At 27.0% G+C, this 13,467-nt stretch overlaps 2 protein-coding genes across 2 annotated transcripts; one reads left to right on the top strand and one right to left on the bottom strand.

Annotated features, from left to right (window-relative positions):
• Positions 1 to 4,097: 4,097 nt before the first annotated feature.
• On the bottom strand, positions 4,098 to 5,701 carry LOC127278256 (transmembrane protein 223). The gene is made up of 4 exons (XM_051299870.1): positions 5,298 to 5,701; positions 4,670 to 4,938; positions 4,438 to 4,580; positions 4,098 to 4,362 (listed from the first exon to the last, which is right to left on the bottom strand). The coding sequence occupies exons 1-4, from the start codon at positions 5,474 to 5,476 to the stop codon at positions 4,207 to 4,209; spliced, it is 747 nt and encodes a 248-aa protein (XP_051155827.1). The 5' UTR covers positions 5,477 to 5,701; the 3' UTR covers positions 4,098 to 4,206.
• Positions 5,702 to 10,824: 5,123 nt separating this feature from the next.
• On the top strand, positions 10,825 to 13,139 carry LOC127278378 (INO80 complex subunit B). Its single transcript, XM_051300086.1, has 6 exons — positions 10,825 to 10,990; positions 11,073 to 11,232; positions 12,087 to 12,270; positions 12,367 to 12,600; positions 12,672 to 12,844; positions 12,921 to 13,139. Exons 1-6 carry the CDS (start codon positions 10,945 to 10,947, stop codon positions 13,054 to 13,056), a joined length of 933 nt encoding a protein of 310 aa, XP_051156043.1. The 5' UTR covers positions 10,825 to 10,944; the 3' UTR covers positions 13,057 to 13,139.
• Positions 13,140 to 13,467: the final 328 nt, after the last annotated feature.

A 13,467-nucleotide genomic window follows, 5' to 3' on the forward strand; every position in this document is an offset into this window, starting at 1 on the left:
AGTAAAACGATAAGTATTAATTTAAATTATTATTCTGAGACGCATAGTAAAATGAGAGAAAAATTTTACGCATTTGTCTGACTAAAATAGGATTTTACTACTGAAACTAAAATTGGATTAATTGTGCTTTCTGATAGAATGTAATTTTTGTCATTTTAGTATTTTCAATTGAAGGCTGACCAATACTACCACTTACTACTAATACAAAAAAATAATTTACAGTCTAACTGATACTGACTTCTACTACTAATTATTTAAAAAAACAGAAAAATTCCAATTTAACTTTTATTGACTTCTGCTACTGTAAGTATACAAGAAATCAATTATGTCTGACCGAAACAAACTTTTACTACTGGCACAAAAAAATGGACAAGGTTTTGGAAATTTACTATAAACGACTTTAATGTTTGTGGAAAAATTAGAATTATTGAAAAAAAGGTGTCTGACCGAAACAGGTTTATTCTACTGAGACGAAAAATAACTGTCTGTGTGAAACAGATTGTCTGACTGATAGTGGCATTTACTACCTACTGAAATTTTAACTCTCTGTCTTAAACTTACTGTTACTACTAACAGAGTAAATAAATTCAAAATTTCTTGTCCCACTCGAAATGTCTTTTACTACTGATACAAAAATTAGTTAAATTTATATAGTTTTGTCTGTCTAAAACTGACTTTTACTACTTATCGGAAAAAATTACTCCAAGTAAATATATATACATATATATTATATAAGTTGGTATAATCAAAACAACGCGTATTCGATGTCACGTGACATGAAATAGGGGAGTAATTTTTTCGGTGTTGGTGAAGCCGCAATGCCATTTTTCAATAGAAATATCGCGAGCATAAATATATATATATATATATGTTTTTTTTGTGTGTATACGATTCATTATTTGCTTGAATGCGGGTTGAACATTGGCGCAACCCTACATCAAGGAAACAGCACATGGAAGGTAACGTGGTCAAAGATATATTATTGCAATAGCTGCCGAATGCGACAATGGCAATATGTGCCTCGCGTAACGCGTGCACAATCCATTAAAAATATATACAATATACAATATATACATACAGTTACACAAGCATATATAAAAAAAAGAAAAGAAAAAAAAACGCAGTCAAACTCGTGAACCCTCGTGCGTGCGCGAGATTTCTAATCGAAATGTTTTATATTTTTTCACGGATATAAGAAAAAGAAAAAAAAAAGATGAAGAAGATAATGATGATGATGATGATGATGATGATACACAGTATAATAACGTACAATAAACAATAATAAAATAAAATAAAAAAAAAAACATGTCCTTCCAAGCGCAACCTCAAAATAACAAAATGTTAACAATTTTTTATTTTTGCAATAATATTTCCCATCATCAATTTTTTGATGTCTGCGACAAACAAAGAAGAAATACAATTATATCGGAAACAGTGATAATTATACATACAGAATCAACTATAAATAACAAATTTAATTTTGCCGATGACGACAAATGAGTACTAGATTCATTTTTTATACAAAATAAAAAGCAGCATTCTCCATTTTTTTACTTAATGTATTATAAAAGAAAATAAAAGGTAAAGGATTTATATATATAACAATTTATTATATTACACAACTGACTTTTCATTGTTAATTAATGCGATGCTATATATATATATATATATTATATAATTATAGCATGGATATGCCCTTTGAGAATATGAAATTTTGTATACGAAATCAAGGAATCTTGCATTGAAAAAAGTATTCTTTATTATCTTACGGAAAAAGCCTTCGATGTTAATTTTTACTATACCACAATGTAAAATACACTTTTCCAATTCTAGAAAATTTTTATGTAATTAATCCCATACAGTATAGATAAATGAAAAAAATGTTTCATACCTGTTACATAATTGTTACACAATTGTTACACAATTGTTACATAACAGTTATGTAATTGTAACATAACTTAAAAACCATAAATAAAAAAAGATTATTTTTTTCGGTGCTCATTCTTTTTCGCACATAATATACATAATTTTTTTTACTTTTTAAAGTCTGTTATTCTACATAGAAGTTACTGCGTTTAATTAAATATATACCTTTTTCTTTCCTATATCAGAATAGTAAAAAAAATTCATTTTGGCGAAAAATTTTAGTTGAAAAAAATAAGTAAACTAAAATATTTATTTGAATCAGCAAAATAATTTATTCTGTATAATAAGCATATTCTGTGATTTTAAATCCCGTATAGAAATTTTTCTTAATTTTGTTAAAATATATAAAAAAAATCGCATATCCTTTGTTTTCTTTATGTAAAGAAGCATCTTTTCCATGGTTTTTTTTTCTAAACATGGAGCAAACATATAAATTTTCTATTTTGTTATTAATTATCTTTCTATTTTATACACACGGAAAAAAGTAATCTCCGTTTCAGTGGATTAAAATTCAAAGATAAAAAAAAAACTATAGAGGAAAATATTTCTTTTACCATTATTCACTTTAAAATGAAAATAAAATTTATTGGCAAAAATAATATTTATCCTGATAGAATAACGTAATTAGCTATATCAGAAAAAAAATCCTCTCAAAATGAGATTACTATTTTCTAGGTATGACATAGATAATTCATTAAATTTTTTTCATTAAAGCTTTCTCAAAATATAACAAAATTCTTTATTGATCAAGAAATTCCTCGTCTTGTATAACTATCTCACAAATTCAAAATATCTTCTTCATGCGATCAATTTATGTTATTCATCTGAAATTTTCATCAATTTAGCAATATAAGTCTAAAAAAAAACAAATAAAATAAAAAATTGCGAACGATAGAAATTTCTCATTATATATATATACATATATCTTTCATAATTTGCAAAAAAAAATAAAAATAAAATAAAAACAAAAATACTAATAACTTTATAGCTGACATTCTCTTTATCGCGCGTAAATAATGGCATTTATTAATTTTTCAGTATCGTCTGGGGGAACAAATATAAACTTTTCAAGTGCGTCTTTTCAATGAAATGAAATTTAATTCCCAAAAAAAATCATTTTTCGACGGTTAGAAAAATTGAAAGCTAAAACTTTTATTCATAAAAAAAATATTTATGTATTTTATAACTTCAAAATTTATTTGTTGTATTCACTGATCAATTGAATATGTAAAAAAACAATATTAAATCAAAAAAAATCTTCGAATATTTAATAGAAAAAAAAAACTTAATAAAAACACAAATCGCATAGTAGAATGATTACGCATCAGTCTTTACAATTTAGTATAAAAAATTCCGTTTGTAAGTTTAAGGAAAGATGTAAATAAGAGTGAACGATCAGTTATAAATTAATCAAGGATGGTCAATGTGAAAATCGTGAATTTTTTTTTATATCGATTATACATGAACAACATGAAAAAAGCGATATCTTCTTTTTTTATTTATGTTCTAAAAATGATTTTAAAAGAAGCGATTGAAAGTATATATAAAAATTACTATATATAATGAAGATAAATTAGATTTTACTAATTATTAATTTAATATGTCAATTGTCCATCCTTGAGTACATCATACAGAGGTTTCCAATGTTCTACACATATACACACACATATATATGTATAAATATAGTGACACCTTTATAACAATTGTTACAAATAAGTTTTATCTATAATTTCGTTACACAGATAATGAAAAGGTTCTAATAGTGTTAATAACCAAAAAAAAATAAAAATGTGAAAATTATTGGTTTCACTGAAGGTATTAAATTAATGAAATAAAAAAAGAAATCAAATTTGGGAACCTTATAACACGGATGTAGTTTCAAAATGGAAACCCCTATATGCATATCAAAAAACTTGTCCATAAAAAAAAAGTCAGTCGATGAATGTGTTTTATGTGTAATTATTAAAATGTTCCCTTTAATCCTATTAAGTCTTCGAATATATTCTAAGCATTTAATTGTATATAAATATGTGATAAATATATATATATATATAAATAAATAAATATATATATGTACATATAAGTATAAATTAGAGTCTACTTTTTGTACTCTTCTTTTCCTATATCAAAAAATATTTTTTCAAAGGTTTACAAAATAATTTCAAAAAAAAAAATTTTACTTATTTTTATTTTATTTACACATTAATAAAAAGTAATTTCTACATATTTAATAAATTCTCTTATAAAATAATTAGATTTATAATGCGTATATAACGAATATTAATTATCATTGAGTTCTCTTTTTACACCCACAGTAAAATCAAAAAGATCTTCATTCAAAACATCACCATCAGTATCAATGAAATAGTAAAATCGTTTACCTTTAATTACCAATGGTAAAGTACTTCGAATACCTCTTGAACCATTACAACTCATCTGAAAAAAAATTTAATTATTTTTTTTTCATTATTTTTTTATAAAAAAAAACAATTTTATTTGCATTTAACATACATTTTCGAGAGATTCGGTAAATATTTGTCGACTTGGGATTACATTGTATGTAACAATTGTCACTCGATTACCGCCTTTGTGTAAAATAATTCGTCTTACTGTTCTGCTTGCAAAAAATATGATTGATAAAAAAATTACTGGACCTGTTTTTTGAAGAGATATTAAAATTAAATATTTCTTTTATTTCTTTATATTTTTTTTTTAATACTCCAGATATTTTATTTACACTTACCACAGGTACATCCTATAAAAATAGCCAAAAGACTAAAGGGATGCGTGGCTAATTTTTGTCTCCAAGTTTTTGTTTCATCAAATAAATCTTTACAAAATGTGCGGTATATATTATTTGCCATTGTAATCATACCAAATAGTTGAATAAAAGCAAATGTTATTACAACCTTGTATGTTGTAGAACGTTCAAATTTAAATATAAGAACATTATTTAAAATTGTTCTTGAACCATCAAAATTTTTTGCTTCAGTTTTAGACGACTTGTTGAATCTGTGAATAAAATATTTATATAATTCAATTTTTGGGAAATTTTCAAACTATTCATTGATTTAATTGAATTTTATAAAAACAATTTTAATATTTAATTAAATCAATTTCTTTAACAAGATAAAAATTTCAAATTATATATATATATTCAATTTTTATAACATGTGCTGCCCTCTTTAGGCGATCTGAACAACCTCAAAAGAAAACTGAAGAAATAGTAGGTAAACTGATTTCCTGTTTTTAAATATACATAATCAAAAATGTTTAAATAACTAACAAATGTATAATTGTAATGTTAACATAAAGGAAAATTTAATTATTTATAATTTTCTACATTTAAATTTAAAATTTTTTATTATTACCTTGTGAACGATATTTGTCTTTGATTTGTAGTAGAAAAAGATTTAGAATTTTTACAAAAATGAAAATTTGTAAATCTTCGTACAACACATTTTTCTAATAAATTTTTAAACACTGACGTTCCGGTAACAGTACTTTTAGTTGTAAAAGATTTTCTAAAAACAAGACCTGAAATAAACATGTTCTTAATTGAAAAATTGCAAAATACTTGTTTTTTACGAATTCCCAGTTAAAAATAATTCACTATTCTTGTTAAATTTTGTTTCTCAAATTATTATAAACATTGCGTTAAACTACTTTTATTTATTTTAAAGTAACAAAAATAAATTCCCTTATAGATATTGTGTTTTTATCGACACACTTTGAGGTTAGGTACCGGACTGTCTGGGACTGTCGTTATCGCGGTAAAAATATACAACTATTTTCTATATATTTATGTGATAAAAAACTTAAAATATTTAAATATTTTGTGTTTTAAAATAATAATATTAAACACTTTATTATTTTTGTCTACTTTTTTCTTATTATTTAATTATTTAATCAGCGTTTATATTATTTTAAACTGCTTTTTTATTGATGAGAATTTGAATTGATTTGACGTTAAGAAAATGTAAGAGGAGTGTAAGTTGCGCATTGGAGTTAGGGACTGTTACGAGCCAAATTGTATATTTAATTGCGCAAGCGCAATTTCACTTGGTTATTTTGTGGATTCAGCCTTAGTGTTAATCATTAAAATGAACCGGGAAAGTTAAAATAATTACACAATTAATTTCCGTTAAAACGGAGGGAAAATCCTCTTGAAGACGAACAATAATAATTAGATAACGAATTAACCAATTATTAATTGTTCCGACTTCTAGATTAAAACCCAAGCTTTTATTAAATATAGAAAGAGACAAATACAAAGTTGACTTGGAGCGAACTCGACAAGTCGAAGGCAAGATAAGATCTGACGTAAAGCATAAAGTACAAGTAGTGGAGAAGCGCTCAGCTGTGAGTCCATGTGGCTTCTTTGCGCATGCTCTTTATATTTTCTTATTCTATGCTGTTTCCAGCAACACTGCACTGCACAACACTACGTATCTTATTTACTATATACACTTTACTAATTATATATTTCAAGGTATATCTTATACATAATATTTATTATATTATAAATATTATAATTAACAATATAACATACTCATACGTATTAATGTAATAATTAATTATTATCTTGTTATTGTGTAAATAACACACACACACCACGATTATATATTTAATAATGTTTTATAGAGAAGATGATGATTTTTAATTTATATTTTTAATGTAAAAATCTAGTTGATATAAAATATTTCTTTACAAATATTTTATCCTTTGTTTGATCAATACGTGACTTTTCTCGATTTAGCGAGTCTACATGTGTGTCTGGTCAACATGTGTTTGGTGTCCTGTAGAGAAAGGACCACAACTTTTTCAAGTGGATTTTTTATGATCTTTAAGGGTTTTTATTTCATGGTTGGGATTAAAGGAAAGTTAGAATCATATTTCCTTTTGCTATTTTACTTAATTTATGACTTTTCTTAGAACTGTTTATATTCTTTGATTTGAGAATAAGACTTGAAAATACTTAAAGCGTGAAGATATTATTTTACAATTAAGTTAACTTTTTATAGTTTCCTCAATTGCTAAATTTATGTGAGAATAAATTCTAGAATACAAAATATTAATTATTTAATATTTTGAATATTTATTATTTAGCGCGTAAGTATCGTTAATTCGAGATATCGAAAAGTTATTCGAGCGAGAATATAGTCGCTCGTTACACTTTCCCCCTTATTAAAATTTTCGTTAGAAAATTAAATATATAAGATTACATCTATAAGATAAAGTAATTTTATTTTTACATTGTATAATTACTATTGTTATGTATAGAAAAGGAAAAATAATATATTCACTGAGCAAAACTACAGTTGCTCATCTCTCACTCCTCGCCAAATGAGAAGAGCAATGTTAAAATGAAAATATTGTATAACAAGTAACAGACAAATATTCTGTCACTTATTTATTTTGATTAAAATTTAAAAATTTTCTGTATACTTTACAAATAATCAACTAATAATGATTTATTTTCGAATTCAAGAATACTTTGACATTGTTCATCGGAGATTTTGTATTTTTATTGAATGTTTAATTATTTGTTAATTTCAAGAATCCTGCCACATAACTCTTCAGACGCCCTTCGCTCTGATTCAAGAATTTTAAAATTCCCAAGGATCGACGAACAAACTCGCCGTTCGATCCAACTTGTTGATCTTCGAAATAGATAATTTCAGCAGAAACAACATTATTTTCGAGATTCCTCGATAGACCGACGAATAACCTCGCCATACGGTCTAGAAATTATTTTTGAGATTAACTCCTGTAATCTCGTGGCCTCTTGATTCTCTCAAACAATCGACTTTTCAAAATCATCATTTTGAAAAAATCGTTTCCTTGCAAAATTTTATTGCTCTCATACACTATCCAACCAATGTATATCAGAGAATACTGCACCAATTCAATTGTCAATTCGTGTTCGTCTAGGGATAAAGAGGAGAGCACAGGTGTATTAGTCACCTTATGCTACGGATATGGATTAATTTATAATGAATAAACGTCATTTAACGTAATGTAATTTTTATTCTGTGCAGCATCTCTCCATTAATATCACAAAGGCTAAGAGATAATGCATAAGCGCAATTGTCTTTTAGTACACCTTATGTACCGTGATCATACTCTCTCAAACGATGTCTCTACCTGAGTAACCTTGAATTCACATTATATAACTGAAGGAAGTGTTTATGTTATGTTTGAAATCTAAAACAAAAAGGAAAAAAAAATCCTATCAAAAGTTTTCAGATTCATTTTCAATGTTAAGAACATCTTCAGATTGATTTGAATTATTTTTATTATCATCATAGCGTTCATGATCAAAAATTAATTCATACTCAGCTTCTATGGCATATTTTGTAGCCAATTGAAAACTATTTGGGTTTCTTAATGTAACTTGCAATCTACATTCCGGGAGAAGCCCTCTACAAAATGATTTTGTTAAAAATTTATCATTTTCTAATAATTTCGCATTTAAGAAATCAGCAGGCGTATCTCTACGAGATATTTCTGTGAACGAAAATAAAATTTTTCTAGCCTTGGCAATATAGCTATGAATAGACTCATCTTTATTTTGATTCAATTTCGCGATTTCTATTAAAATTGACGAGTTATCGTGGGGTAATGAGAAGCCGTCTTGTAAATCGGACAAGAAATGTTCAAGGGTATTAGCAGAAGAATGTGCCATATACTCTTTTGCTATACCTTTTAATTTTCCACGTATATATCTAAAAAGAATATTATGATTTTCGATCGGGGTATTTTGAGCTGCATAACGACATTCCGATAGAAAACTTAAAATGGAAATATTTTCACCATCAAATTCTGGCAAAATTGCAACAGTATCTCTAAATGATACACTTGGTAATTTAATTAAATTTAACGAATCATTAGGAATATTTTCCTCTATGATAGATCGAGAGTTTGTACTTGAAGAAGGTTCTGAAAGTGTGCTCATACCTTTATTATTAAAATGTTCGGATATAGCCTTAGCTAATACGAGAAAATCATTTTGCGAAAATTTTTTCAATATTCCCTGCTCATTATTTTTATTTTGTTCAGAATTTAAGAGTCCATTTTCATAATCTATTATGTCTTTAAATTGTAAATTTTCATCAGAATTATCTATAATAATATCACCATCATCATCTCTATATTCAACGCCTTGTTCATGCAAATTGTCCATGTTGTAATAATTTATTGGTAAATTTAAATTATTAGTAATATAACCTGAAATTTAAACCAACAGTATTAAAAATTTCTAATAAAATCTGGACAACTTTGCATAAACAAATAGCATCTAACGTTTAACAATATTCTCACTGTTTTACTTATATAATGTATACTTATATTCGGTATAATTATATAAAAAAAATATTTATATAGAATAAAGATTAAATTATTCTTATATTTTAAGAGTTCATAAAATGTTCATAGTCTTATAGAATAATCAAACCTTTACGTTGTTTTATTTCACTTAAAACACAACCAAATTTTATGCACTTAATTTCGAAATTGGCCATAATTTATCCTATTAAAGGATGCACTCCCGACACAACACAACACAAAACTGTAATCAGGAACTTGAACAGCAATCGGGAACATGAACAGCAATCAAGAACAACAATGTATAATTTTTCAAAAGTTCAAAAGTTTTTTAAAAATCCCGCACTAAGGAACGGACGAGCCCCCAATTTATGTTACGAGCCAAATTGTATATTTAATTGCGCAAGCGCAATTTCACTTGGTTATTTTGTGGATTCAGCCTTAGTGTTAATCATTAAAATGAACCGGGAAAGTTAAAATAATTACACAATTAATTTCCGTTAAAACGGAGGGAAAATCCTCTTGAAGACGAACAATAATAATTAGATAACGAATTAACCAATTATTAATTGTTCCGACTTCTAGATTAAAACCCAAGCTTTTATTAAATATAGAAAGAGACAAATACAAAGTTGACTTGGAGCGAACTCGACAAGTCGAAGGCAAGATAAGATCTGACGTAAAGCATAAAGTACAAGTAGTGGAGAAGCGCTCAGCTGTGAGTCCATGTGGCTTCTTTGCGCATGCTCTTTATATTTTCTTATTCTATGCTGTTTCCAGCAACACTGCACTGCACAACACTACGTATCTTATTTACTATATACACTTTACTAATTATATATTTCAAGGTATATCTTATACATAATATTTATTATATTATAAATATTATAATTAACAATATAACATACTCATACGTATTAATGTAATAATTAATTATTATCTTGTTATTGTGTAAATAACACACACACACCACGATTATATATTTAATAATGTTTTATAGAGAAGATGATGATTTTTAATTTATATTTTTAATGTAAAAATCTAGTTGATATAAAATATTTCTTTACAAATATTTTATCCTTTGTTTGATCAATACGTGACTTTTCTCGATTTAGCGAGTCTACATGTGTGTCTGGTCAACATGTGTTTGGTGTCCTGTAGAGAAAGGACCACAACTTTTTCAAGTGGATTTTTTATGATCTTTAAGGGTTTTTATTTCATGGTTGGGATTAAAGGAAAGTTAGAATCATATTTCCTTTTGCTATTTTACTTAATTTATGACTTTTCTTAGAACTGTTTATATTCTTTGATTTGAGAATAAGACTTGAAAATACTTAAAGCGTGAAGATATTATTTTACAATTAAGTTAACTTTTTATAGTTTCCTCAATTGCTAAATTTATGTGAGAATAAATTCTAGAATACAAAATATTAATTATTTAATATTTTGAATATTTATTATTTAGCGCGTAAGTATCGTTAATTCGAGATATCGAAAAGTTATTCGAGCGAGAATATAGTCGCTCGTTACAGGACATTCCTGCGGTATTTATACTAACCTTGATTCATATAACCTAACCTTAGCCTAACCTGTTCAAAGTAATGAAAATTGTGTTGCAGCAGACGAAACCAAAGACAAATTATCCGTCTATCATTTAAAATTGAAATAGAAATATAAATAAATGTGTTAAAAATGGGAAAACCAAAGGATTTAAGTACTGACGAAGATCTTAATATCGGTAAGTTTTATTATTAATTAATTATTTTTATCCTTAATTTTGGGGGAATTTTTTTTTCTAAAGAATAATTTCAATTTTGCAGATCCTAATCTTGTTTTATTACAAAAGAAGCATAAAAAGCATAAACATAAGAAACATAAAAAGAAAAAATTATCAATTGAAGATTCAACATTTTTGGATATAACTGCAGACTCAGAAAAAAAGAAACCTTTTAAAGTGAAAAAGAAGGAGGATGAGAAAAGGTATATTTCTCACATGTCAATATTCAAGACAGATATATAACAAAATATAATATAATATAATACAATACAATGTAACATCTCAGGATTATCTGGAATATCCTAGGAGACATCACTGGACCCTATTTGAAATTTCTTTAAGGATTTCTTACAAGTATCTTATGTAGGATCTTATAAAGAATCCTACATAGGATTCCATATTTAATAATTTGTTACAGCTATGCAGGGTTTTATACCGGACCCTATATAGAATAATTTGTTATTAACAATTATTATATATCATTGTTAATAACAAATTGCCCTTATAGAAAATCCTGCATAGAAGTAACAAATTATTAAATATGGAATCCTAAGTAGGATCCTTTAAAGATTTATAGGATTCTACGTAGGTATTTTACCTTAACAGTATCCGGATATTTAGGATATCTAACAGACGTCTTAAGGATATTCTGAATACAGAGTATCCATAGGATGTTCCAGAGATATCCTTAGATATCCTAAGGACATTCTAGAGATATCCAAATTTCCGGATATGGCTAGGACGTCCGTAGGATATCCTAAAATATCCGTTGCTGTTAGGGTAAGAGTACCTATATCATTTCACGAAGAAGGGACCTAGAAGTTTTTTAAAACATCCTACGGAGAGTTTACAGTTTATCCAACAAAGGATACCTGTAAGAAATCCTTAAATAAATTTCCAATAGGTGAAATCTACCATCTCATGGAATATCCTCTATTTGGAATATAATATATCTCATACGTAGTTTATTTAACGACCTAAAAAATATCAATATTTTAATTTTTTATCTAAACCGTTAAATAAAAGTCAGTAAAACATTTTTTACTCCCTCCCTTAGTATCGATAAGGTACGTGAAAAAGCCAAAGTACCCACATTGAATATAGCAGGACCAAGTACATCAACATCACCAAAAGTACCAACAAAAAAGAAAATGCCCAAGAACAATAAGGGAAAAGACAGTGGCACTAGTAGTGAAGAAGAACGATGGCTAGATGCCATTGAATCCGGTAAATTAGAAGAGGTTTGTAAAATATTTTGCCAATTTTCCAAAACACTTTTAACATCTACATAAACAATAAAGAAAAAAGATTCGAATAAAAAAAAAAACTTTAATTAGGTAGACGATGAGCTTAAAAAAATAAAGCCAAAAGATCCAAAATTAATGACTGCACGTCAACGAGCAATGTTCGAACGTAAAACAGACGCTGAACCAAATTCTAGTGTCGAACAACTTGTTTCCTTACCAACTGGATATAAAGAAAAAGTCATGACAGCCGAAGCAATTCAAAAAGCGGCTCTAAAATCATTAAAACGGAAACAATTGGCTGATGAAAAAAGAGAGAAAGATAAGGTTTGAAATTTACCAGTAAAATTAAATTATTTTCTTTTTAAATATATTCTATTAATTACATTCTATTGTAGAAAAAAACAATGGAAAGACTTTTAAAGAAACAAGAGTCTAAAGCATCGAAAATTATAAGTAAGGGAAAACCCTCCCGGCGATTAGTTCCATTGATCACCTATAGATTGACACTAGAAGGAAGTTCCATATCTTTGCCGCTAGGAGAAGACTTTCCTTTACGTCAAATGAAAGAGTAAATAATTTTTTTTTTATTATAATCATAATGTATGTAACTTTCATTGTTTTAATATCTAAACGATTTTTTATAGACCAGAACCAGCTTCAATTGTCATTTGTGGAGTGCCTCAATGTAATCGAATAAAAAAGTATTCCTGCTCGAAGACTGGTATTCCTTTGTGTAGTTTACAATGTTATAAGTCAAATTTAGCTGCAATATTGTCATAAACATGAACAGTAAAATTTTCTTTTATTTATTGTTAAATGATACATAATATTAAGTTACATGCGAATAAACTATTTTTGTAAAATTTTGATTCTTTTATTTCTTATCCTCATGACTGAAAGGGCATTTTGTCATTTCGTTCATTCCAAGTCTCTTAACTGTTGCTGGCAGTTTGGAAGAACATATTTTAAATACAGAAACTACGTATCTGAGAAATTTTTAGAACCAACGTTTTTCGATTAACTTTTGTTCTTTATTCTAACAGCATCTGGATATTAAGGATATCCTACAGATGTCCAAGGAATAATCGAAGACTTGAAAATTAGGATCTCACAAGAGGATCATTCCTTCAGCATCATTTCCTCTTAAAAGAGGTAAGAAGATCATCAATATTTATGAAAGACAAATCGTAA

This window comes from Leptopilina boulardi, unplaced genomic scaffold, assembly GCF_019393585.1.
Source record: "Leptopilina boulardi isolate dan_hultmark-lab unplaced genomic scaffold, ZJU_Lbou_2.1 LbouV2_202, whole genome shotgun sequence".
NCBI lineage: Eukaryota > Metazoa > Arthropoda > Insecta > Hymenoptera > Figitidae > Leptopilina > Leptopilina boulardi.